Source organism: Cyanistes caeruleus, chromosome 5 (assembly GCF_971803275.1).
Source record: "Cyanistes caeruleus chromosome 5, bCyaCae1.hap1.1, whole genome shotgun sequence".
Lineage (NCBI taxonomy): Eukaryota > Metazoa > Chordata > Aves > Passeriformes > Paridae > Cyanistes > Cyanistes caeruleus.
Window position 1 is genome coordinate 31,392,853 of NC_141705.1, and position 23,385 is coordinate 31,416,237.

At 40.8% G+C, this 23,385-nt stretch overlaps 2 protein-coding genes across 14 annotated transcripts in view; both read right to left on the minus strand.

The window, feature by feature from the left end:
* Positions 1-795: 795 nt before the first annotated feature.
* Positions 796-21,568, minus strand: CYP4V2 (cytochrome P450 family 4 subfamily V member 2). 10 transcript variants are annotated; one of them, XM_086889048.1, is made up of 14 exons: positions 20,427-20,528; positions 20,099-20,325; positions 19,184-19,227; positions 18,818-18,927; positions 11,830-11,942; positions 11,176-11,261; positions 9,479-9,669; positions 8,998-9,067; positions 7,869-7,995; positions 5,898-6,089; positions 4,026-4,128; positions 3,562-3,696; positions 3,217-3,396; positions 796-1,631 (listed from the first exon to the last, which is right to left on the minus strand). In XM_086889048.1, exons 5-14 carry the CDS (start codon positions 11,857-11,859, stop codon positions 1,456-1,458), a joined length of 1,290 nt encoding a protein of 429 aa, XP_086745174.1. In that variant the 5' UTR covers positions 11,860-11,942; positions 18,818-18,927; positions 19,184-19,227; positions 20,099-20,325; positions 20,427-20,528; the 3' UTR covers positions 796-1,455. The 10 variants fall into 10 exon arrangements, with proteins under 10 accessions (XP_086745174.1, XP_086745176.1, XP_086745178.1 ...); XM_086889050.1 differs by lacking the exons at positions 20,099-20,325; positions 20,427-20,528 and adding an exon at positions 21,478-21,568; XM_086889052.1 differs by lacking the exon at positions 20,099-20,325 and having other exon boundaries at positions 20,493-20,563.
* The window catches only part of FAM149A (family with sequence similarity 149 member A), a 28,479-nt gene continuing 24,532 nt past the window's right edge, over positions 19,439-23,385 (minus strand). For all 4 annotated transcript variants that reach the window (XM_086889046.1, XM_086889043.1, XM_086889045.1 and 1 more), the window contains exon 14: positions 19,439-22,609. In XM_086889046.1, coding sequence (XP_086745172.1) covers positions 22,536-22,609 — 74 coding nt within the window. In that variant the 3' untranslated portion in view covers positions 19,439-22,535. The remainder of the gene's footprint in view (positions 22,610-23,385) is intronic.

A 23,385-nucleotide genomic window follows, 5' to 3' on the forward strand; every position in this document is an offset into this window, starting at 1 on the left:
TGATATTCTGCAACATACAGCAGTATCCCAGGTATTAAGTGACTAAGTGTTGTTAAAGAGACACATGGAAACAGACAAGAGAAAAAAATCTGTAAATTTCAATAAAATTATTAAGAACAGATTACTCCTTTCTTATTTTGTAACACATTAATCATTAGAGTGGATGAGTCCATGTTAGTTGCATCAGTTCTGACCTCCAGCTTCTCATCCAGTCCCCCTCTGCAGGCTGCCCACAGCCCAAGGACAAACTAAAGGCAATAACACACCAAAAGCCCCCACCACTAAGTGGAAAGATTAAAAACACGAGTTATAAATAACACAAGTGGTTTTTGGTGGGCACTCCTCTTTGTATGACACCAGACATCATGCTGGAGCAACACACACCAGCCAGAAGCCTCAAAGCATAGGGCACAAATAAAGCCAGACCAGCTAGAAGATCTCAACTTGGTTTAGCATCAGCTTTTTCTTCAGAGCTTACAACAATTGTGGAGTGTCTGTTCTCCAGCTTTATGACCTGTAGCAGATTTTGACCCATCCTGAAGGTACAATCAGAAACTTTCACAGGCACTTCATTCCATCACTGTGATTCCTCTTCAACATCAATTAGCAAAAACCCCTGTATTCTGCCTTCAGGGCACTAGAAGGAAAAGCACACTGGCTCATTGTTTCAGCTTTGACTAGCACAGTAAAATCAAGTTGATTCCCTGGAGGAATGGATGCTAAGAAATAATTATTCATCAGCAATTTACCTGCACACAGGCATGAAATTTCAACAGATACAATTTCAGTCCACACTGAGGCATAGAAGAAGTTTATTCTCAAAGTTTGTAATAATACATTGCTTCTGTCATTATGAAATCCTGTGTGTAATTTGCATACTGTCTAGTTCCTGCTACGGTTATACAGAGTAATGCTTTTGGTTTTCTAAAAAATGACTCAGAGCACTCCCTTCTCACAAACTAATGCAAATGCTTACCAAAGAGGAGTGAAATTATCAGATTTTTTGCTTGATCTTTACAGAGGTAGCCATCACCAAAAAAAAAGAAAATTGTGCCAAGAAGGATTATCACTTGAATTTTTCAGAACCAAAGAAACCTAAAAACCTTACAAATACTTGGAAAATGCTATGGCAGGTAACCTGATCACTTCATCACAGGCATTACTGTTGTTATTACCATAAAGTTTTTGTGCTACTGTGGCAATAGAATAGTTTCATCTAAGCAGATAAGACAGGGTTTAAATTTAAGGTTTAAAGACTTGCATTTCAAAGATTAACATGAAGTTCACAAGCACTATAAAAGTAGAGCAGCTAGGGCTATTATTACATCTTTCTTAATAAAAGAGTAACAATTAGTTTAAACAAAGTGCTGGACTGACAGCAAAATATTTGTATTTAAAAGATGTCTCAGCTTAAATAGATTGAAAACTCTTGGAAGTAAACACTTCAAATTCCTTTCATTCTGATCCAGCATTTGGTCTCCTCTTCAGTTTAATCCAGATGCCTTTATTTGGACGAAGAATCAATTCTCCACGTAAACCAAGCTCTTCTGGCTTTTGACATGATTCCACCCAAAAGCGTCGCAGGATGAGGGCTAGAAGAGTTTTCTCCTCCATTTGTGCAAAGCGCTGACCTACCAGTTACAAGGCAGGAAAGAAATAATTATTGTCAGGTTGCATCAACAGCTGCTGCACTTGCATGCTCACAGGACTCAAGAACAGAACTAGCTTTAGGCCAAAATCATGTTCATATGGATACAACTAACACTAGCACTTTTCTCTACATGAAAACTCTGGCCTTCTTGGGATAATCCACAGTATGTCCTCCTTCCCACAGTACAGAACTCAAACAAGCAACGTGGAAACAGTCAACCCTGTATATGGAACTACTACAAAACACAGCCTTGTCATGTCTCCTGGATGGACTAGGCAGGGGGGATGGATAGCAGACCAGAGCAGATGATACAGCACAGGGACTGTGGGAAGAGAAAAATCTCATGGTTCCATATATGTGGAGAGGAGAAAAGGAGATGCAACGGAATGACAGACAGACCTTCTTTCAGTGATCATTAAGCCTCATACACACTGATGATTTGGTAGCACAGAGGGCAAAGTTCAATTTATAATTCAGAGATAGGTGAAGGAGGAAACATGAGAACAAAGAAATGTGAGGGAAACCAAACTACATGTCACAATCGAGGCAGTTCACAAAAACTAAATATAGAGATGGGACACAAAACACAGTGCTGAGAACATTTTATGTTCTCCCCTCTGTATTATATACACATATGTAAATATGATGCACTTCTGCAATGATACTAATGAACCATCTCTCCTGCACATGTTCCTGTGCACTCAGCATCTAGCTAGATATGTCATATTAGATTAGATTTCTCTTTGGAACAAGGAAAGACCTAGTTTATTGCTCTTATGGAAAAGGGCACCTGCTACCAATGAGACAAACCAAAACAAATCAATTGCATCCCACAAAACCAGAAACCAAATGAGACAAAACAAAAAACAAAACAAACAAACAAAAAAAGTAATTTTTCCCATTATTGTAAATGGCAGGACAACTTTTGGATGTTCCCCACTTAAAATCAGTGGATTTTAAGTGAAAGAACAGCAGGGAACAGTCTTTTCACATGTTCTACAATACGAACAACACTGTCTCTACTTGAAGCACAAATAAATGCCAAGCATCTCAGTGGCATCTCAAAGTGCTAATGAGTTCTGGGATGACAGAGAAAACACCAAACCAACTACAGTGTCTGAAAAAGGGAAAGAATACATTAGTTGCAGATTGCATGCTTTGGACATCCTGTTCAGAACCTGAGAGGGACAGATGAGGTGTTTCCAGAGCAAAACGGGTGCACTACATGTGTCTTCTCTCAATCTGTGTTGCTGACACTGAGGATCAGAAATTTGGAAGCAATCATGTCCTAATACAGGAGCCCAATAACATGCTGCCAGGCTGCACATCAGTGAGGAAGAAACATCAGCATGACGGACACTGGTCCCTGGGAAGAAAGGAAATACTCTGGAAGAAGCCAATGGGGTAGCTCAACAAATGGGACAGCTTGCAGGGCACACAGCATCCAGAGTTCAGGGGTGGGGAGCAAGGAAGAACACTATACAAACAGTACTCATTGCTGTCTCAGTTACAACATTCAAAAGCAGAGCTGTTACATTACAAGGGCTTCCTCTTCAGATACATACCAATGCAGTTCCTGGGACCAGCTGAGAAGGGCACATAAGCGTATGGGTGCCTTCCCTTACAATTTTCAGGGAAGAATCGCTCAGGCCTGAACTCCTCTGGGTCAGGGAAGATCTCAGGGTCTCTATGTAGGGCATAAGTTAAAACAAGGACATTTGTACCTCTCGGTATCTGATATCCCTCTAAAGAGAAGAGAGAAAGGAAGAGTCAAAATGACAGCAAACAAGTGACTTCCTATACACAACAGAACAGTAAAAAATAAAACAACACTGCCCTTTACTTGGGAAACATCTCCACTGCAGAAACACTAACACAAGACAAACTGGCAGACACAGAACACCACTTACTAATACAGCAATCCTCTCTCAAGGTACGGGCAAACATGGGAACTGAAGGGAAGAGACGAAGAGCTTCCTTCACAACACATTCAAGGTATCGAAGATCCTTCAAATTGTCCATTGTAACAGAACTTTCATTAATGCCTGTCCAAAAACAAATAGAGGGATGACCAAGACCAAAACTCCCCATCTTTGGCTAAACAAATTCATCCTGGATCCCCCTATAAACTCTCATCATGCACCAAGACTACATAAGAGGTGTTACAAATATATTGAACTTGCATATCCTGCCCCAAAGACATAAGGTTGGTTGTACACCCCTACAGACCTTTCCACACCCATCCCAACCACCTCTAGCTGCTGAAAGCCACAGAAGGGCCACAAGGCATGCTCCTAAATCCCCTTCTAAGCTTTTAACACATTTCAACTCACAAATACAGCAAAACCCCAATGAAGGAGCTATGGAAACTTACCAAACACCTCATCCAATTCCCTGTGAACCTTCTTTTGAACTTCTGGATTACGTCCAAGCAAGTACAAGACCCAGTTTATAGCAGCTGCTGTTGTATCATGGCCCTACAGATTTACAAAGACATTCACTTCAACTCTATTCCCATGCACCAGTGGGCTTTGTAAATACTTAGGGGTGCAGATAGTATGAAAAGTGAGACTTTTTAGTCCCATGGCCATGACAAAAACAAGAATCAAGAATGAATAACTCTATTCAACATACTATCAAGATAAAAGGTGATTCACGATTGTGCTGACAAAAGGGGAAAGTAGTGACATAACCCAAGCAAAATCCCTCTCTTCTGATTCTCGGGAGCTGCATGAACTATCTACACAATGAATCAGATGTATATTCATCTTTTTGGTTACAGTCCAGTCAACATCTGGGAGGGGCAGTGACTATCACAGGAGAGATACAATGGACATAACTTGTAAGCTTTACAAAACTATCTAAAAATGGTCAAATGAGGCAGAGTACAGTAGCCATAGGGGAAAATACTTGGTTTGCTATGAGAAGGGAATCAACTCTTAGTTCACAGCACTGTGGGAAGGAGAGGAAAGGAAAAGAGAGACAAAAGGTGAACTAAAGAAGGGGGGTGGGGGGGCAAAAGGATATAAAAAAAAAAGGAGGAACAGAAAAGGGAAAAGTTGGCCAAAACAGGATTTTGATACTAAAAGATCACACTTGTGGTGAAGTTCAGGATGCTGTTGTAGTATTGAAATGGCACAATGAGAAGAGAGTTTCTCAGGTTACAACAGTATTAATATGATTCTACGAATTAAGCTCTTCTGAGAGAATTCAGGTCCATCTAATGGTGTGTGAAAAATTCCTAAAAATCTTCTTCAGATCCTCCCTTATGGAATCAGTCAAGAAGGGCCTCAAAGATGATCAGAGGGATGGGACATGTCTCCCTTGAAGACACGCTCGGAGAGTTGAGGTTGTTCAGCCTGGAGAAGAGAAGGTTCTGGGAAGACCTGATTGTGGCCTTTCAGTACTTAGAGAGGAATTATTAAAAAAACAAAACAGGGAGTATGACATTGATATGAGTAGGTAATTATAGAAGAGGGAATGATTTTCAACTAAAAAAGAGATTTAGATTAGATGTTGGAAAGAAATTTTTTACTCATAGATTAGTGAGGAACAAGTTGCCTAGAGAAGTTTTGAATGTCCTGTCTCTCAAGGTGTCCAGGGCCAGGTGAGATGGGGCCCTGGCAACCTAATCTAGTAGATGACATCCCTGTCCATAGCAGGAGGGTTGTAACTAGACAATCTTTAAGGTCCCTTCCAACCCAAGCCATTCTATGACAAGTTTCTACAAGAAGACGAAGCACTGTTGCACAGTGGATGACAGAAACAGAAGACTGTAGCCAATGTAGATGCAGGGAAAGTAGAAAGGGAAAAAATGTGTGGAGATATGACAAAATGCTAGTCAAAACTGTTAAACTACTTAAGGTTCTCTTCAGTGCTAATAAAGTTTGTAACAAAAGGCAAGAGCCCATGGCCCATGTCAACCGTTAAGCTTTTATTTCTCACCTGCTTTCATGGGTAAAGCCTGCTCACATAGGCAGGGCCCACCACATACACAATGTCCAACATTTTTCCAGGGCATACCAATGGTCCTAGCCTACCTCTGTAGGATAGAAACACTGGTACTTTCTCTTAGGCTTCCAGGACTTACCATGCTAAAAGCAACCTCCTGAACTAAGAGTCACCACCTGCAAATTCTAAATCTTGGGTTTGCAGTAAGAAAAAAATAATCAAAAAACCCCAGCAAACAAAACCATCCATAACAACAACAACAAAAGAACAATAAACCAGTAAGTTCTTTGGTTACCTCAAACATGAAAGTATCCACCTCCTCACGAATATCCCTGTAGCTCAATTGTTGCCCTTCATCATCTGTTGCACTCAGCAGCATGTCCAGGAATGCTTTTCTCTTTTTGGAACCACTTTCTTCACAGTTGCCATCATTATCATGTTTCTCTTGCTTGGTGCTTTTAAGTTCTTCAGCCTTTTCTGCAATGACCTGAGATAGAACCATTGCATGAGAAATGATGAATTCAGCACAAGCACACCATTTGCCTCATACAGTTTTGTCCTAACTTACCAAAACAACATCCATCTGTAGCAGTCTACATGAGCTAGTTAGCACAGCTGTCAGCATTAGGTCATGAAATTTAGCTGACTTTTTGTATTAGTAGTGAATTATGACCAACCTCTCTTACCCCAAGCAATAGAATAAAACTTGAACAGCCTTTGTGCAATCAAGGAAATAGATAGCTAAACTACATAAACAACTTGGGAGTCATCAAGAAGTGTAAACATATCCAGAGTATCTGGAACATGCCAATTATGAATGCAAACAATGGCAACCGCATATCAAAAAAATCACCACAGTGTGATCACATTAATCACCAATAAGATCTTCTCTATCCCAACTGAGAACTAAGGAAATATCTCACTTCCAACCTCCAAAAAACTCAGGAAAGTGAAGAGAAGCCAGGGCATCCCAGAACCACGTGTCAAGGCTACACATAGTATTGCTGAACCTGCTACACTAAAGCTTCCCAAATTTTCTCCAGTATGAGAGCAATGGCTGAATTTCCTTTTTTTAGGTCAAAGTACAGATGCAGTAACAGATGTAAATTTCTTACTGTTGTCACTGTTGCAGAGCCAAAACAGAACCCTTCAATAAACTGGCATTGCTCTTAAAAACAACAAAATAATTTAAAAGGGTGTAAAGTATGCAATTCTGTTTGGAGGATTCACTGAACAGAAGAAAAAAATACAGTTCTATACACACACATTGTTTTCCTTATTGAACACGCACATGTGTCACATATTGACCCATCCTTCACCTCAGTACTTGCTGTCAGCACCTTCACCAGATGCAACTATTATTTACAGTCCTTTGTCATCTTCTAAGATTTGGCTTATTATATTCAGTGCACCAGCCCAGCATGGGAAGAGTGCAAGTATTGCCTTAGGTCCTCTTAAGCACCTCTTTCATGACTCACTACTGCAATTACCAATAAAAGGAAGCAAAAAAAACCCAATAGAGTCAATGTAGCTCATTATATGTAGCCTAAGTTCAAAGATTATTTCCTTTGTCATAGACATTAATACAATGACATCATAGGACACATGCATAGGGAAAGCAGCCTCTCTGATAACATCCTAAAAGTAGATTTGGGAGGGCAAACTTTGGCAAGAATAACATACTAATTATTTGGTGAGAGAAAAGGCTGTTACTTCCACAGTCTAAGGTGGGAGAACATTTTACTTTGTGCCAAGTGAGTGATGCATGCCTAATGATTTCTGTATCAAAGTGCCTTGCTGCTGATCTGGGGACCTGCATGTGTTTGCTCCTCTCAGCAGTTCTGTTATGAATAGGGGAAAATGAATACAGCCTTCAGTTTCTGAGGGCTGAATCCAGTAGCACTATCATGCAGAGCCCTACGTTTACCGCTCCAAACTTGGCAGTGAGCCGTTGGAGGTGATCCAGCTGTGGAACTTTTGGGGCAGAACAAGAGTTCAATCAATTTCTGTTGTTTGTTTCAGTTGTCAAGGACCTGCAAGTTCTAGCACTCCCTTGGAGTAGTCTACTTCCTTGTTTAATTTCAACAGAGATTCTAAAAGGGAAGTCAGCCCTTGTCTTCCATTCAGGGAATTCCTCAGTATCCCAATAGAGCCAGCATATCAAGGAGGTTGAACCCCATCCCCATTTGGAAGATCTGAGTGCAAAACTTTGATCCAACAGTGAAAATTATCATTATAAATAATTTTTTTTGAAAAGACTTTATACTGTATCTGTAAAATTGTGAAGGATGTTGAGTTTCCTCTTGTGCTCTCTTCCTTCTTTGAACAATATATACAAAAAATCAGGCCAAAGCCAAGGGCTTAGCTGTCGCCGCTGGATTAGATCACTCATCCTAGGGGCAAAACAATTATAACGTGTACCATTACTTTAAAAAAAACACCAAATTATAGCACATTTCAAGAAAAAAATAAAAAACTTCTATGTACCCTAATATGAAGTATTATGAAATGATTGACTTTACATATAGTGTAGGTTTGAACACATTATTTGAAAGGAAGGCCAGTCACATTTGTGGCTTGATTTTACATAATCTCAAATTTTCTGTTACTTATCCTAGCATCACCATGTTTTAGATCTTTAAGGACTGGTCTCTGAGAAGGACAGCATATTGTCATTTAGTTGGAACCCTCTTGAAAGCGTTCTATTAAGTCATCCAGACCAGTCACACCCCACTTCAGCAAAGCACTGACAGTGTTGTAAGGACTATTGATGACAGGTTCCCATAATATCTGCCCCAAGAACTCAGTTTCTGAGAGCATTGCATTCCTACTTGAATATCCAGATTCCAGACCACACATAAAAGTACTTAAAATGTATTTAAAATTAACAATATGAGACTTCAAGTATGCTCAAACACAACTGGAGCACATTTGGAAGGGCTGATTGTCATTGCTATTCAATAATTGCACATGCTTCAGTTGCAGAGGAGTAATTTTTACCAACTTCAAGCACACTTGTACAATTTGGAAAGGCCAAGGAACCAATGATAATCAAACCCTTCAGATCTACCCCTCTTTTGTATCATACCAGTTTCAACAAGCACTATCAAAATCTAGGAGTGAGATCATAGGATCACAGATTCATTTAGGTTGGAAAAGACATTTTAGATCATGGAGTCCAACTGTTAACCTAGTGTTAACCCAGTCCATTACCATGACCCTAAGTGCCATAGGAACATGTCTTTCAAACACCTCCAGGGTATTTAGTGACTCAGGGTTAATCTGTTCCAATGCTTTATATCCCTCCGTCTCTGACTCCCTGGCCTTCCTTCCTGACACCAGCAGCATTAATTTCAGCTCAACTCCAAAGTAATTAAGGAAAAATGTGTGTTTACCTGTAGACAGCAGAAACATAGTCAGAATCCTTATTCTTCTGGGCACCCACATTCTTGCCCATTGCTGTTTCTAGGAGGAAAACATCAAAATTCCATGAGTGCAAAGTGAAATGCAGCGTACACAGTAAGTTACTACTGCTCCCATCTTCTGACTGTCACCACACCATCCCTTTGACAAGTGAAAACACGTATCTCTTTGCAGGGAATGAACTTTCTTTTTATTTCCATGCCCAGGAATCCTGCTCCTCAAGACAACCTCACTTCAGACTGCTACCTCTATCCTGCCAGTCCCACAAACTCAGCTGCTCAGATGCACATAATAAACCCTGGGAAAAAGGTTGGGAAGGATGGAAGTATATTTAGAAAATATTCAGGGACATTCCTCTTCAATCATCTTACAAAAACTGGCACATGACATACGCTAAACTCATGATCTTCTGCATCATTCACCATTCTACCACAATAACTGAACAGGACTTACCACAAATGATATCAAGGGCACACAGAGTGATGTCCATAAAAACATCAAATGGCTCCTTGTCAACATGCTTTTCAAGTTTCTCCACCAAAATATTTCCTTGTTCATTCATAACCTCTAGAAAGTCATTCAAGATTGCAAAGTGGAATGTGGGAGTTATCATCTTTCTCCGTGACCTCCACTTGTCTCCAGTGCTGTAAAATTAATGGGGAGAAGGAAGGCTAAAAACTCCAAGTCAAAAATAATATCTTCACCATTACAGGAAGTACACATTAAATACTGCAGCCTAGAAAAGGTGGATACACTCTCGATGTCTCTTCAAGCTGTTCATGGCACTCCACACAAGGAGCAAATGGAATTATTTCTTGCTCCAGGTCCCTTGGAAGAAGAAGCCAGCATTTCTCCAGCTGATCTCAACAAAACAAGAGATGCCAAAAAGCCTCCAGACAATACATCCTCGTTAGTCAGTGCACAGGCTCAGAGAGACCAAGCAGAAGCCAGGCAGAGGCCAAATCAGCTATTCAGCATCAAGGCTTCAACCCACCACCCTTCTCTCTGAATTAGTAGTTGTGCTTCATCCACTGGCCATGAAATGAGGCCTGCAGAGAACTAGATCCTAGGGAAATTATAAAAATGACTGCCTCAAGGCCTGGCTGCAATCTACCTCCTTGGAGACAAGTAATCACTTCCCACATGCCAATGAAAAGCATGGAGCCACAGTGAGTGTCACCAGCTTCCTAGGGGTCCTTGGTTATTTTTTCTAAGTCACATGCCCCACAGGCACACAGCTGGCATTTCTGCTTACAGGGTAAAACTATCACACCATTCCCCCTGTTATCTTGCTATTGGGGCACTCTACAGGCAAGCATATCTGCTTGCTGTCTGCTACTGCTGCCTCTAACCAGCAGAGACTGGAACATTCTCCTCCACTACATTTTTGCAAGCACAAGGAAGTCAAAATACCTTTGTATGTATGGAAGACAAAACAACAAGTAAGGAAGGACAGTGAGGATACACCATGCCTGATGCCCATGGACCTCACCTCTGCATATTGGTATTGATTATTTACTGCCTTCCTAAAGGCCAGGAACAAAACTCAGGATAAAATGAATGCCTCATTGTCTCACGTGAACTTGCACTTCCCACACCGATGATCACAGCTGGCTTTTACAATACCATGGTCCCATCATAAAGCATGAGGAGTTCACCTCTGAGGGCTCCAAACAAGCAACAAAGGTAACACAGAGACCTGGACCTTTTCTCAAAAACTCAGAAGAGGCTCAAAGGTACCAACAAAGCCACTCTATACTTACCTTGCTCTGACTTTTGAATATCTGCATCATCCAGATCAATCCTTCCTTTGCCCTTCCAAGACTGGAGGACGCCAAACACTTACATCACTGCTCCTCCTTCTCTCCACTCCTGATTTATGCTCCTACCCAGGCTCACTTCTCATGATCCTCTACTTCATGAATGAAATGAAGTACAGGGTGCAGATACTCTCTGATCCTACCCCAAAGCATCACCACCCTCAGGCCTATCCTACTGGTCTGCAGTACGACCAGCTGAGATAAGCAATGCACACAATCTCTTTGTTCAGAAATACACACAGCATTCCTGCCACCAAGACCTCTTCTTATCATGTACCCTGTAAATTTTAAAAAGACTGCAGTGCACCTGCATTTCATTATACATTATACCTTGTCAGAAGTCCAGTGCCCAACCATGGATGCAGGAATTTGTACAGGTATGATTTCTCTATATGTTTTGAACTGTTCAGAATAACCTGTCAGAAAAATGAACCGAGAGGGAAAAATATTACTTGTTAGATGGAGAGAGATGTCTTCACTCTTTCTTCAAAAAACACTCCAACAGAGAAACAACACGGTCTTTCTAGTTCAAGGACAATCAATGTCAGCAGCAAAACCAATGACTACATTTCAAATAGCATCAAAACAGACCCACCAAGTTTTAATGCAAAAGTCTGTCAAAGAGACACAAGCATTGCAACCTGAATTTCCTATTGTTCTATCTTTATTTCAGTGGTCCCATCTTCCTTGCTATCTGCTTGTTTCTTCTGATCTTGGCAGAAGAAGCTTTCGCACATGTGAAAACAAAGCTAATGCTTCTTCAATGCTTTCATTTGCTGGTTATCTTCAATCTCTCCATTCCCCCGACTAGGCCTTTTTATATTCATTCACTTTACATCTTTGTTTAGCACTAACTCAGAGAACCATCCTAAAGCAAATCAGTCCAAGCCCTTTTTCACAAAAATTACGTTGAGATAATAGAAACTAACAGGTTGGACACTGCTCTGCATGACAGTAGACTAGACAGGAAACCAGCACACTCACCTCCACACTGTCAGGATGATACAATATCATGAGAGGCACTGGTCCTATCCAAAGTTTGAACAACGGACAACTTCTGAACTCTTCAGTATAAAACTGCAGCTGTTTAAAAAAATCTGGAATAGAAAATAAGAGTAGAGTTTCACAGGGGGTTTTACAAAATAAGAAAGTCTTCTGTAATGAACTCTTTTGCACCACATGCCCTGCAATTTTGATTTTTGTTGTAGTTTTAACCTGCTGCTGTGACCAAGCAGCATCTTTTGCACCTGTAGATTTTACAGTTCAGGTGTTCTAATCTCTTCAGGCACAGACTCATTTATGCCACATTTATTTTATACCACATTTATTTATTTATGACACAGATCAATCTGAGGGATACCACTGTTTTCCAGCTGCCAGTTGGACTTCATACTAGTGAGCTCAGCAACACAGTGAATTCTCCTCCCACATTATTATACAATTATCCATGTCTTGTCAATTCAGCTATACAGAAAGATTGGAGATAGCTGAATCTGTTGGCAACGAAAGAACAGTAGATAAAAGTTTGATTTGATTCAAAAAGGTCTCTTGGATACTATCTCATCTCAGAGGACAAACAGGTTCATTCTGCAATATTAGAGGTGGGGGCCACTCTCAGGATGTTCAAGGATTAAACACTTCTTCGCCCTTTCAGAAACAAGCTTAATATTAGAAAAATTTATCATTTCCTAACAGATGCTCAAATACAGCTTTCCCTAGTCTTAGGAAAAGTTCTGACACCTCATCTAACACAATTCAGAGTGTGTTCAGTTTATTTTGATATTTTTAAAATATTTTTCCTAACATTGCCACAATTAAAATAGCACATTTTCCAGCAATTGTCTAGCAATACCAATAAAAACATCCCCATTATATGAAAAGTTATTTTCCTTTCTGCTATAGAAACTTACCCTTTTTAGAAGTTTTTTCGGTCATATTTTTAATGAAAAAGATTATAAACCACAATCTTCACATCTTTTTACATAAATAAACAAGAACAAAAAAGGCTGGACATAGGACCTATGTGATTCCTTAACTAAAGCACAGAAGCTGTGGGATTCCTGTTAACAAATGAGATTAGGGACTACACAAAACATGAGTTCACATTAATTTGCTTTCTGAAGATTGAAACAATGTTCTCGATTGGTTTGGGGCTCTTTAAGAAGATTTTTTAAAAAGAGGTTAAGAAAGAAAAATAAAAGTAAATTAATCTCTCAGTCCAGCTCATATAAACACCCTATGGATCCTCCTACTGCTTCCCCAAAGTCATCTTTGTGGAAATCTGCCTGCCCTCGCATTCACCACAGATGTCTCATATTTGTACTTAAATATGGGACTGGATCCAGAGGAAAGATATGACAGTGTGCCTTGTGTCTCAGCATGGATCAGCACTGGGCAATTTGTGTTCTAATGCCGTACACCCACTTGAGTTCACCCTGCTCCCACAACCCATTAGTCTCTCTTCTGGCAGCATACACAGCTGCACAGCCAGCAGCAGCACATGTGCACAGAGCAGATGTGGCATACACAGGCATCACAAACACACACAAAGGAGTGTGGGCCACTGGCAGCAGACTCAGCAATGCTTTCATAACACAAACTCCTTAAGAAATATGTTCCTGTTAGAAAATGAGTACCAAATGGAAAGGGAAATCCAATAGAGCTCCCTCACGCACCTGGCAAAAAAAAAGTCCCATTAATCAGTTCAAGAATAAAAAGATTTACTTTTGAGGGATGTACTACAAATGTTCAGCAAGTTCTTTCACATCTAATACATAAATCTAAGTCACAGATGATTCTGGAAGCGAGCCCGGGTAGAAGCAACTTGACACGCTAAAGTCCCTTGCACATGCTTGCTTGGGGGAAGGTAATTGTTCCACATTTTGTTTGGATCACAGCAAAAAGTCACGAGGATATAGTGTTTTAACTTTGTGAAACAGCACTTCCTGCAAGAGCCCACAGCACGCCTCCCTCCCACTAAAACACATTCCACAGCGTTCATGCTCCACCCTACCAACAACTTAACGGTCTGAGCCCAGCAGCAGCGCCCTCATATTTAACCTCTAGCTAATCTTCGAGACCAACAATAATAACACATTTAGGCAGTTCCTCTTTTTCTCTTGACTGCCCACTCCTCTCACTCTCAATGTGACAGAGACTGCCCTCTCTCACATTGCCCAGAGAGACCTAAAGGCAAGATCACATCCTGACAGCCCAATCCCCTTCCCCAGCCAGCCCCAGCCAGCCACACAAGCAGGCAGTGCAGGGAACTCACAGCTGCGCCACAGTGGGAGCTGGCATTACCTTCTCCTTTCCGCTCTAAGAGCAGGGCATTTCCCAGCACAGGATAGCTGGGGCTGACACCCGGGATCAAGCTCATCATCCGCCATCGTCTCCAGTATTCCATCAGGGAGGGCAGGGAGCACACAGTCACGACTGTCAAAAGCAGAGCAATAATCCCAGCTCCCCAGGGCAGCAGCTGGGGTTTCCCTGAGAATCCTTCCAGGACCTCCATCGTCACCTCTCAGGCTCCTGCTCTGAGCCTTGATCCCTGAAGCAAACCTGGCACTGCCTGTACCCGGCACTGCAGCTGCAGAATGCCAAGTGTGTGGAGAAGCTGGCCAGAAGAGCAGGAGGCGGAGCCACCACACAGGCCACTGGCGTAGCTTCTTACCAGGAAAACAAACAGAGTTAAAAAACACTCCTATTGAGAGGCTGCCTGCTAGCATTTCCTGGTGGCAGGCAAGCCGCAGGGAACAGTGCTACTTTCCTGCCCTCACTTGGCTCGAGCAAAGTGAGGAGCAAAAACCTTTGCAGGCCCACACAAAAACTCAGAAAGAAAAATACACCTTCAAGAGAAAAAAACACCTTTTTGTTTATTTGGGATAGATGAGTTTTCTCAATATAATCTTTCCCAATCTGTTCTGAGGTGCTCAACACCATTTTGCCATAGAGAACTGCTCCAGTGATGTCCAACACAATGACTGAAGGGCCAGATGGAGAACACCTCTTTCCAGCTGGGTTGATGGCTTCAAGGGGTTACAAAAACCAAAGGCCATAAAGACCCCTGATCAACAGCAGCACTGCAAAGCACACTGATGCTTCTCAGCTCATATGGCCTTTACTGATCTCACTGTTGATGCTCAGGCACAGGCTAAAAGGGTCCCAATAAAACAACTGGCAGCATCGGCATCTGTGCCTCAACTTGCAAAGTGCCTGCGTAGACACAATACCGAACCCACCACATACACTGCCGCTCCCCCTGCCTCAGGAGGACCCAAGGGCTCTTCTCACTGCTGCAGGGCTACTGAGCATCTGTTTCTCAGAGTGGGTACTCAGATTCTTTGGGTCAAACAGAATTTTGGTAGAGGCATCATGGTTCACAGCCAAGTCACAAAACTTCACCCCCAAATAAAGCACAAATGGTATTTATGGCCATAGTCACGTTTATCCTCTTTGCTTTGTACAAAAAATTACTGCACTGACTCCACAAGCATTTTTAGCAAATCAACAAACAGCATAAACAAAACAACTGAGACAAAAAACACAAACAGAAACTCAGAACATTAGAAGTTAAGTAAGGTTTTTGTGACCCTTGGCAGCAGACAAGAGTAAATTTTGGCACTTTGCTCTTGTAATCTCCCAGAAGAGGCTTTATTATAAATGCCAACTGATTTTTCTGCACAGCAAACAGCTGCAAATGAACTTTGCTACTCTTGCTGTTGTTTGTATTGGTTTGTGACAGAAAGCAACAGATATATACCCAGTCTTGCAAAGACACAGGCAAGTTACACAATCATCAGTGCCCTCTTTTGTTCAGGAAACATCCTAGGAAGGAAGTAAGCACATAGGATAAAGAGACTCATCTTTTGTCTTTTGAACATGGAGATCAGCTGAATAATTATACTCTCATATTTACAAAAAGTCTTGCAGTTTGTTGCCTTCATTAGACCAATAATTAGATTAAGTGATTGTTTGTGATTCTGAGTTAAAAATCTGTAGTTCTAACTGCTGATTACTCCTTCTACAGGAAAAAAACCAAATACCAAAAAAGCAAAAAAACAAAAAACAAAAAGAAACACACACACAAAAAAGCAAACAAAAAAACACTCCCGTGAAACAGCAAGGAGAAGGTGGAAAGGCAATGGGACAGCAGTAGAGAACACTGCACAACAAACATTGCAACATCCTGCCAGAAGCTGGCAATGGTGATGATGTTAATAAAAGACAGCTGAAATACTGGAATGAGACATAAAAGATATATACCCAAGAAACAGGAAAACAGAGGTCTAGCATCTTTGAGGCCTAATTATGTCACCAAGATTTGGAATCATAACAAAACTTGGAGGATGTTCTGTAGGAAATGAGTTTTCTACAAGACTGTAATCAGAATTTCCTTTTTACCCAGAGAGCTATTTGTTCAGTATTGGATTTCTGTGAGCACTCCACTGGTTAGTGAATCTTCTAATTTATAAATGTTTGTAACAGTGCAAACCTGCTCTTATTCGGCCTCTTGCCTAAGTGGAAGCATATCTATCAGTGCTGACAAAAGCAACTTGTTAGGCAGCTGTGTCAGTCAAGAGACACAGTAACAACACGGGCTTCTGCTAGTCCCTAGAATGCAGCCTGGATTCTTCACTAAGAAAAGTAATAAAATCATCATTAACAGCAAGAAAAAAACCAAAACCAAACCAAAACCAACAAATTTTTTAAAAAAGCCTGAAACAAAGCAAAACAAGGCAGAGGGACAAAACAACAGAGGGACAATAGAGAAGTACACAGCTCATTCTCAAAAACTGTTTTATTCTTAAGAAAGGCTTTCTCAGCAAGAGCTTCTCTCTTTCTAAACACACACCATCGCAACGTGATTAACCTTTATGCAGAAAGCTACTCTGAAATAAACAGGCTATTTGTAGTCCAAAACAGCCATCGCCTAGACAAAGAAAATAGAACACAGTATGTCTCCATTTCAAAATATGTCATCAGCTGGACAGCTGAAGAGCTCAGAGATCTCCCCAGTCCTCAGAGAGGAATTTTAGGGCCTGATACTAAATTTCATGCCTAAAATCTAGGCTTCCAAGAACAAGTCCTGAGGAAGACTCCAGCTTCATATCCTTCTGTGGACACTTTCTCACACAGGTAAAGGAGACTAACAGCATTTGTGAGACAGAGACTAATGGAAAACCGCTCAGACTATTCACTGAGTCTTCACAGAAGTGTAGCAAAAGTCGTTTATTTCTACATTTAGCACACTTTTATAGGGTCCAACAGGGTTCGCGGGGCTTAACAAGCTACTATTGGTTAATACATATTGTTTTACATTCTTTTCCAAGTACACAATGCCATTGTTTGTCTTTATTCTCACTGATCCAGGAGAGTTTCAAGGACACTGCCTTTAAGATTGTCACCTGGATTGAAAGCTGGGTTATGCAGACAGGCTTTTACTAAAGTATCATGCTTTTTCTCTGTTAAAATGTTTCTCTACAAGAGACCACAGCTGTTGTTCAGAGACAGACCAATAGGTTTGATACCACCTCCATCAAGCATACCTTGCTTAGTTTCTGCAACCTAGGGTTCACTGTACAGCAGCAACTGCTTTGTTCCATAGCCACCACTTGAGATACTTCACTACAAGACATTTTGCATGAATGAATTATCCCCAACACAACACAAAGGCCTGCCTCCTAAGAAACCATAATCTTCCCTACCACAACATGACTTACAATAACAGAGACCATCACTCACGCCCCAGAACACAAACTACTGTAAAGCAATTCTGATAAGGTGTCAGTGATGTTGGCATAACTAATAGACAATTAACACAAAGTAGCTACCGAAGCACCACACCTATATTTGTTCATTAATGGCTCAAGGAAAGAGCACACTCCCAAACTAGATGATCACAACTTGTCCAAGGTCACAAGTGAAGATTCCACCCACTTCTCTGTGATTTGGCTAGATTGTACAGGGCCTCCTTGCTAAACTCCAGCAAGTTTAAAGAAAGCATTTAGCAGCATGCAACATACTACATGAAGTGAGCCAGAGGTCATGAAGAGTGAATAAACAGGGCAGTTTAAGACAAGGAAAAACTTAGGGGTCACAGAAGCACAGCACTGCAAACCTGCATTCTTGTAGCATGGAAGATTTGATATCAGTATTTTGCTCTAGGAAGTTCTAGTTGTCCACGTTTGATGTGCCTGCACATAACAGTCATAGCTGTACAGCCCCTTAGAAGCTGTCGTGGGTTAGCCTTGGCCAGCAGTCAGACAGTCACCCACCCACTCCCCTCCCTCAACAAGGATGAAAAATAGACTAGACTATGGGCCAAAATAGACTGGAAGATTGCTGATTTGCTACCATTGGCAAAACAGACCCAACTTTGGAAATTCAATTTAATTTATAGACAATTAAAAACAGATAATGAAGAAGTTAGAAACAAAGACAAAAGTTCCTCTCTGCTGCTCACTCCTCACTCTTTTCTCCTGCTCTAGCATGGTTTCTCCACATGCTGCTGAGGAATCTCTGCTCTTGAGCCTGGAGCACTGCCTCCTTTTCCTTCAATAACCTTGGTGTTTGCACTGCAGTTTCCATCTCTTTTCCCTCCCCACACTCCTCTGTCTGTTTAGCATTTTTTTGTACACTTGTAAATACTTTTTCACAAAGGTGCCACTGGCTTAGCTGGTGAACTCAGATAAGTCCTGCAGTAGATCCAGAGTGGAGCCATCAAGAACTGTGTTATCCTCTCTAGCCACCCCAGTAGCAGCACTGCTACTGACACCATGACACCTACACTTACATGGCAAGCAGAAAAGCCTACCATGAAAAAATTACAAGACTGAAAGGGAAAATAGAGGTGAAAAGTCCTTCACATCACCCCCTAGTGAGACCAGAAATGTCCATTACAAAGTGATGGATGCATGTAAACTATCAACAACATTAACCATTTGGAAACCATACAGGTGTTTTTCCTTACAAAGTTCAGGGAAGAATCACTCAGGACTAAACTTCTCCAGGTCAGGGAAAATCTCAGTAGGGCACAAATTACAACAAGAGTATATGTGCCATTCAATTCTTGATATCCTCCTGAAGAGAAAAAGGGAAGAAGGATCAAAACAATAATAAATAGGTGGCTATGACTGCTCTACCATAAAAAAAAAAAAAAAAAAAAAAAAATAATCCTACCCTACCCTTTACTTGGGAAACTCTCTCAGTACTCTCTCCTGCAGATATTCCAGCACCCTTCCCAGCCACACCTCTAGCAACTTTTCTAACCCTAAAAACATGGTGTATTCCTATCTCAATTTCTTCAGTCTTGATAAAGGAGGAATGGAAAACTTACCAAACACCTTGTCCAGTTCTCTGTGAACCTTCTTCTGGGCTTATCTTCAGGATTATGTCCAAGGGCATTGCGAGAGTATACAGACATGCAGTTAGAAAAGCAAAACCTCAGCTCAAATGGAAATTTGTCAGAGATGTCAAAAACTACAAGAGTTCTTCAGGTACTATCATAGCTTAGACCACGATGAAGTACCATGCATACACCCCATCCCAGTACAACAGAGAGGAGTATCAGAACAAATATAAAACCCATGGGTTGAGATAAGAAAAGTTTAATGATTGAAATATAATAAAGTAAAATGAAAACAGGAAGAGAGAGGAACAAAACCCAAGAAACAAGCAATTACACAAAACAATTGCTTAGCACCCACTGACCTCAATCTATCCCCAAGCACCAATAGGTCCCTCCCAGCTGCTACCCCCCACCAGTTCATGTACTGAGCAGGGCCTTCCATGGTATGGAATATCCCTTTGACCAGTTGGGGTCAGCGGTCCTGGCCCCTCACAGCTTCTTGTGGACCTTCTCACTGGCAGAGTACGGGACACTGAAAGGTCTTTGATGTAGGGCAAATGCAAATTAGCAAGAACTAAATCATTAGGATGCAATTAACATTATTCTCATACCAATTTAAACCACAGCATTGTGCCAGCTATGAGGATGAAAATAAATTCTATGCCAGTTGAAACCAGGACAGGTATGTAAACAAGCAGAGACAGAAGGAAAGTATTCGCCTGCTGTTTAACAGAAGAGATGAATTAGTCACCAACAAGGCTGAAATGGCAGAGGTACTCAACACTTTCTTCACCCATGTCCTTTCACCACTACCAGGCCTTGAGAAAAAAAAAAATCCTGGCTGATGCAAACAGAGACCCACTATCTGTGAAGGAAAGGATGGTATGTGAACTATTACACTACCTTGACTAGCTTGACCTCCACACATTGATGCACTCTGACAGTATCAAATCAAGGAAAGCTGGCTGATATAGCTTCAAGGCCACTCTCCATAATTTTCGAGTTGTGGAATTTGGAGGACATCCGAGAAGATTGAAAAAAGGTTAGTGTCACTCCTATCTACAAGAAGGACTTCAGAGAGGATCCAGAAAATTATAGGCACATCTGTCTTACTTCAGTCCCTGAGAAACCTATAGAACAAAATTTCCTGGGGGCTGTTACAAATCAAATGAAGCCCATGATTAGGAAAATCCAGCACAGATTGACCAAGGACAAATTGTGCTTGACAAACCTGATTGCCTCTTACAACAAATGAATCCGCTTGGTTGATGTGGGGCCAGCGGTGAACGTTGCCTACCTGCATATCTCCAAGGCTTCTAATACGGCTTCCCACGGCCTCCTCCTACAGAAATGTCTCTGTGATGGTGTGGATGTGGGATCCATGTGGTGGGTGGGGAACTGACCAGCCACACCTGGAGGGTGGTAGTAAATTGCTCCCTTTCACACTGGCAACTGCCACAAGTGGAATTCCCCTGGGGAATGATACTGGGTCCAACACTGTTTAGCATCATCAGTGACTTGGATTATGGGATCAAATGTACCTGGGGGAAGTTTGTCAGTGATACCAAAGTGAGTGAGGCAGTGGACACTTTGGAAGGGAGAGCCACCCTGCAGGAGGACCTGGACAGGCTGAAAATTTAGGCTAACAAGAACCTTATGAAGTTCAATAAGGACAAATATAAGGTCCTGCACATGGCAAAACATAATCCAGGAGAGCAGCACAGGCTGGCTAGGAAACAGCTCTATGGAAAGGGACCTGGACACAAATAGCTCACTGTGAGTGAACAGTTTATTGCTGCAGCAAAGAAAGCCAATACAAGACTTGGCTGCATCAACACCAGGAGAGATAAAGTAACTATCCTACTCTACTCAGTTCTGGTCAGGCCAGCCTGGAATACTGTGTTCAGTTTTGGTCCCTGCTATACAAGAAAGACAGTGGACAGGGTAGAGAAGGTGCAGCAAAGGGCAACAACGGTGACCAAATTACTGGGTAGTCTGTCATGTGAGGAAAGGCTGAGAAAACTGGATTTGTCCAGCTTGGAAAAAAGAAGCTTAGGCACACCTTATCACTGTATTCCTGTATTTAAAGCGTGGCTGCTAAGATGGAAATTCCCTTTTCATATGAAGTCTTATGAAAAAGTGAGGAGTGATGTGTGCAAGTTAGACCTGGGAAGATTCTAACTGGACACAAGAGGAAAACTTTCCACAATGAGAATAATCAGCCATTGGAATAATCTCTCCACTATGTGGGAAGTGGTGGATTCTCCAACATGAACACTTACAATTCAGCTGGAAGGGTGATGGGCCATCTCATCCAGACTGTGCTTTTGCCAGCAAAGATTGGACCAGGTGATCCTTGAGGTACCTGCCAACCTGGAATGAGTCTATAATGACTATTAGAATATAAGATGTCAGGTGCCCAAAAACTGACCAAAAGTGAGAAGTGTTAAAATACTTCTGGGAGACAGCAAACATCCTTCTTCCTCTCTCTTGCCACCTGAGAGCAATCCATTGCTCTAGTAATTAGAAAATCTTCCTTTATAAGCTGCAGAAACAGACACTTGTTATTCTGCTCTTCTCTTAATTTGTACAAGAAATCTCAAAAAGTGGGAATGGTCTTACAGATTTGTCAGCATGTGGTTCAATTGCTTGGCATCTACAAATATGTTTGGCTTAGCAGGGAAAACATTACTTGCTGTAAACAAAGTTTATCTCAGCAATTCCCATAGTTACTGATGATTAGAACAGCAATAAATGAGATTTCAAAAGAATTAAAGGAAGAAGAAAAAAAGGTTGGTACAGATAATATTTGTAAGAGATCAAATATTATAATAATATAATAATGAGACAGATTGAAAAATGAAGAAATGTTAAAATAGCAGTTGAAGTACTGCAAACTCCTGTTTAAAAGTATAAATTTAAAAGTATAAATTTTATATATGACTAATATCTAGATAGACTAGAACATCTTTAAGGAAACAAAAAAAGCAGGAACAGCACTTTATGATCTAAATGTATCTTATTTGATAGGTAGAAAAATAATTCTCTAGGAAAGGCATAAAAAGGAGGAATGCCTGAGAAGAAAGTGCAGCCGCAGTCTCTTGATACTGCAAACAGAGAAGACACCTCAACCATTTATTTCATTTTACTCTAATTTTTAATCTAACCTCCGGTCAAATAATTTTAAAAGAAGGTAATGCAGGCATCCTGAGGATTGCAAGTCTCAGCAGACACCACCAGCATATGCACACCTTCTTTGTTACACAAGATACTAAGTGGCAAATTTAGTGCTTCAGTCTTTCATTCAGTGTAGAGTGTTTATGTTTCTTCCTAAAACAGGTTATGAAGCAATCTGAAATTTCTTCCTTGAGGTTGGAGGATTTCTCTGAAAGGATCTGGAGTAATTCTGTGAACCTGGAAAATATAAAACATTATTAATTGTTGTAGCTTCTGAAAGACACTCCAAGATTATATATGAGTTACTTCCGCCAATGCGCTCAGATTAATATTTGCTAACCAGCCCTTATTCTTACATCACCTGTTATACAATTATATCAATGATATAATTATTTAAACTCAAGGAACTTCCAAACCAGTAAAGGTTACTTATAAGGACTCAAATACACCAGGAACTATCTAGTCAGCTTTATTGTAAAAATGAAACTAAATGAGCCACATAGGGTTGCTCCCTTTTTTGGGGCTGTAAATTCAAGAGAGAACTGCAAATCAATACTGACTTTTTTTTATGAAATATTTATTTTTTTTTTAAAAAAAAAAGCATTTTCAAATATACTTTTTTGTATGAAGAATCTTTTTCTTCACACAAAAAGTTTATTAATTTCAGACCTAAAATAAAATTTGTCTTGAGCAGTTCACAAGCATGCAACTGTGTTGCTACTCTAGCAGCTGCAAAAATATCTAGCCTATACACCACATACTCTTGCTATAGTTGTAAATATGTCAAAATATTAAGAAAAAAAAAAAAAAAAGATGAGACAAGACGAGACAAGACAAGACTGAATCCTTTTCCTCCCATGTCACAACAAGAAAAAGAAGCTTCACAGGATTCCTAGCCATAAGAGTTAGGACTACCTCAGAACAAGTGAGAAGAGACTTCAAAATACAATTCAAAAGATCCTGCCAAGAAAACTCATTCTTCTTTCATGCTGAGATGGCTGTCCCTAAGCACT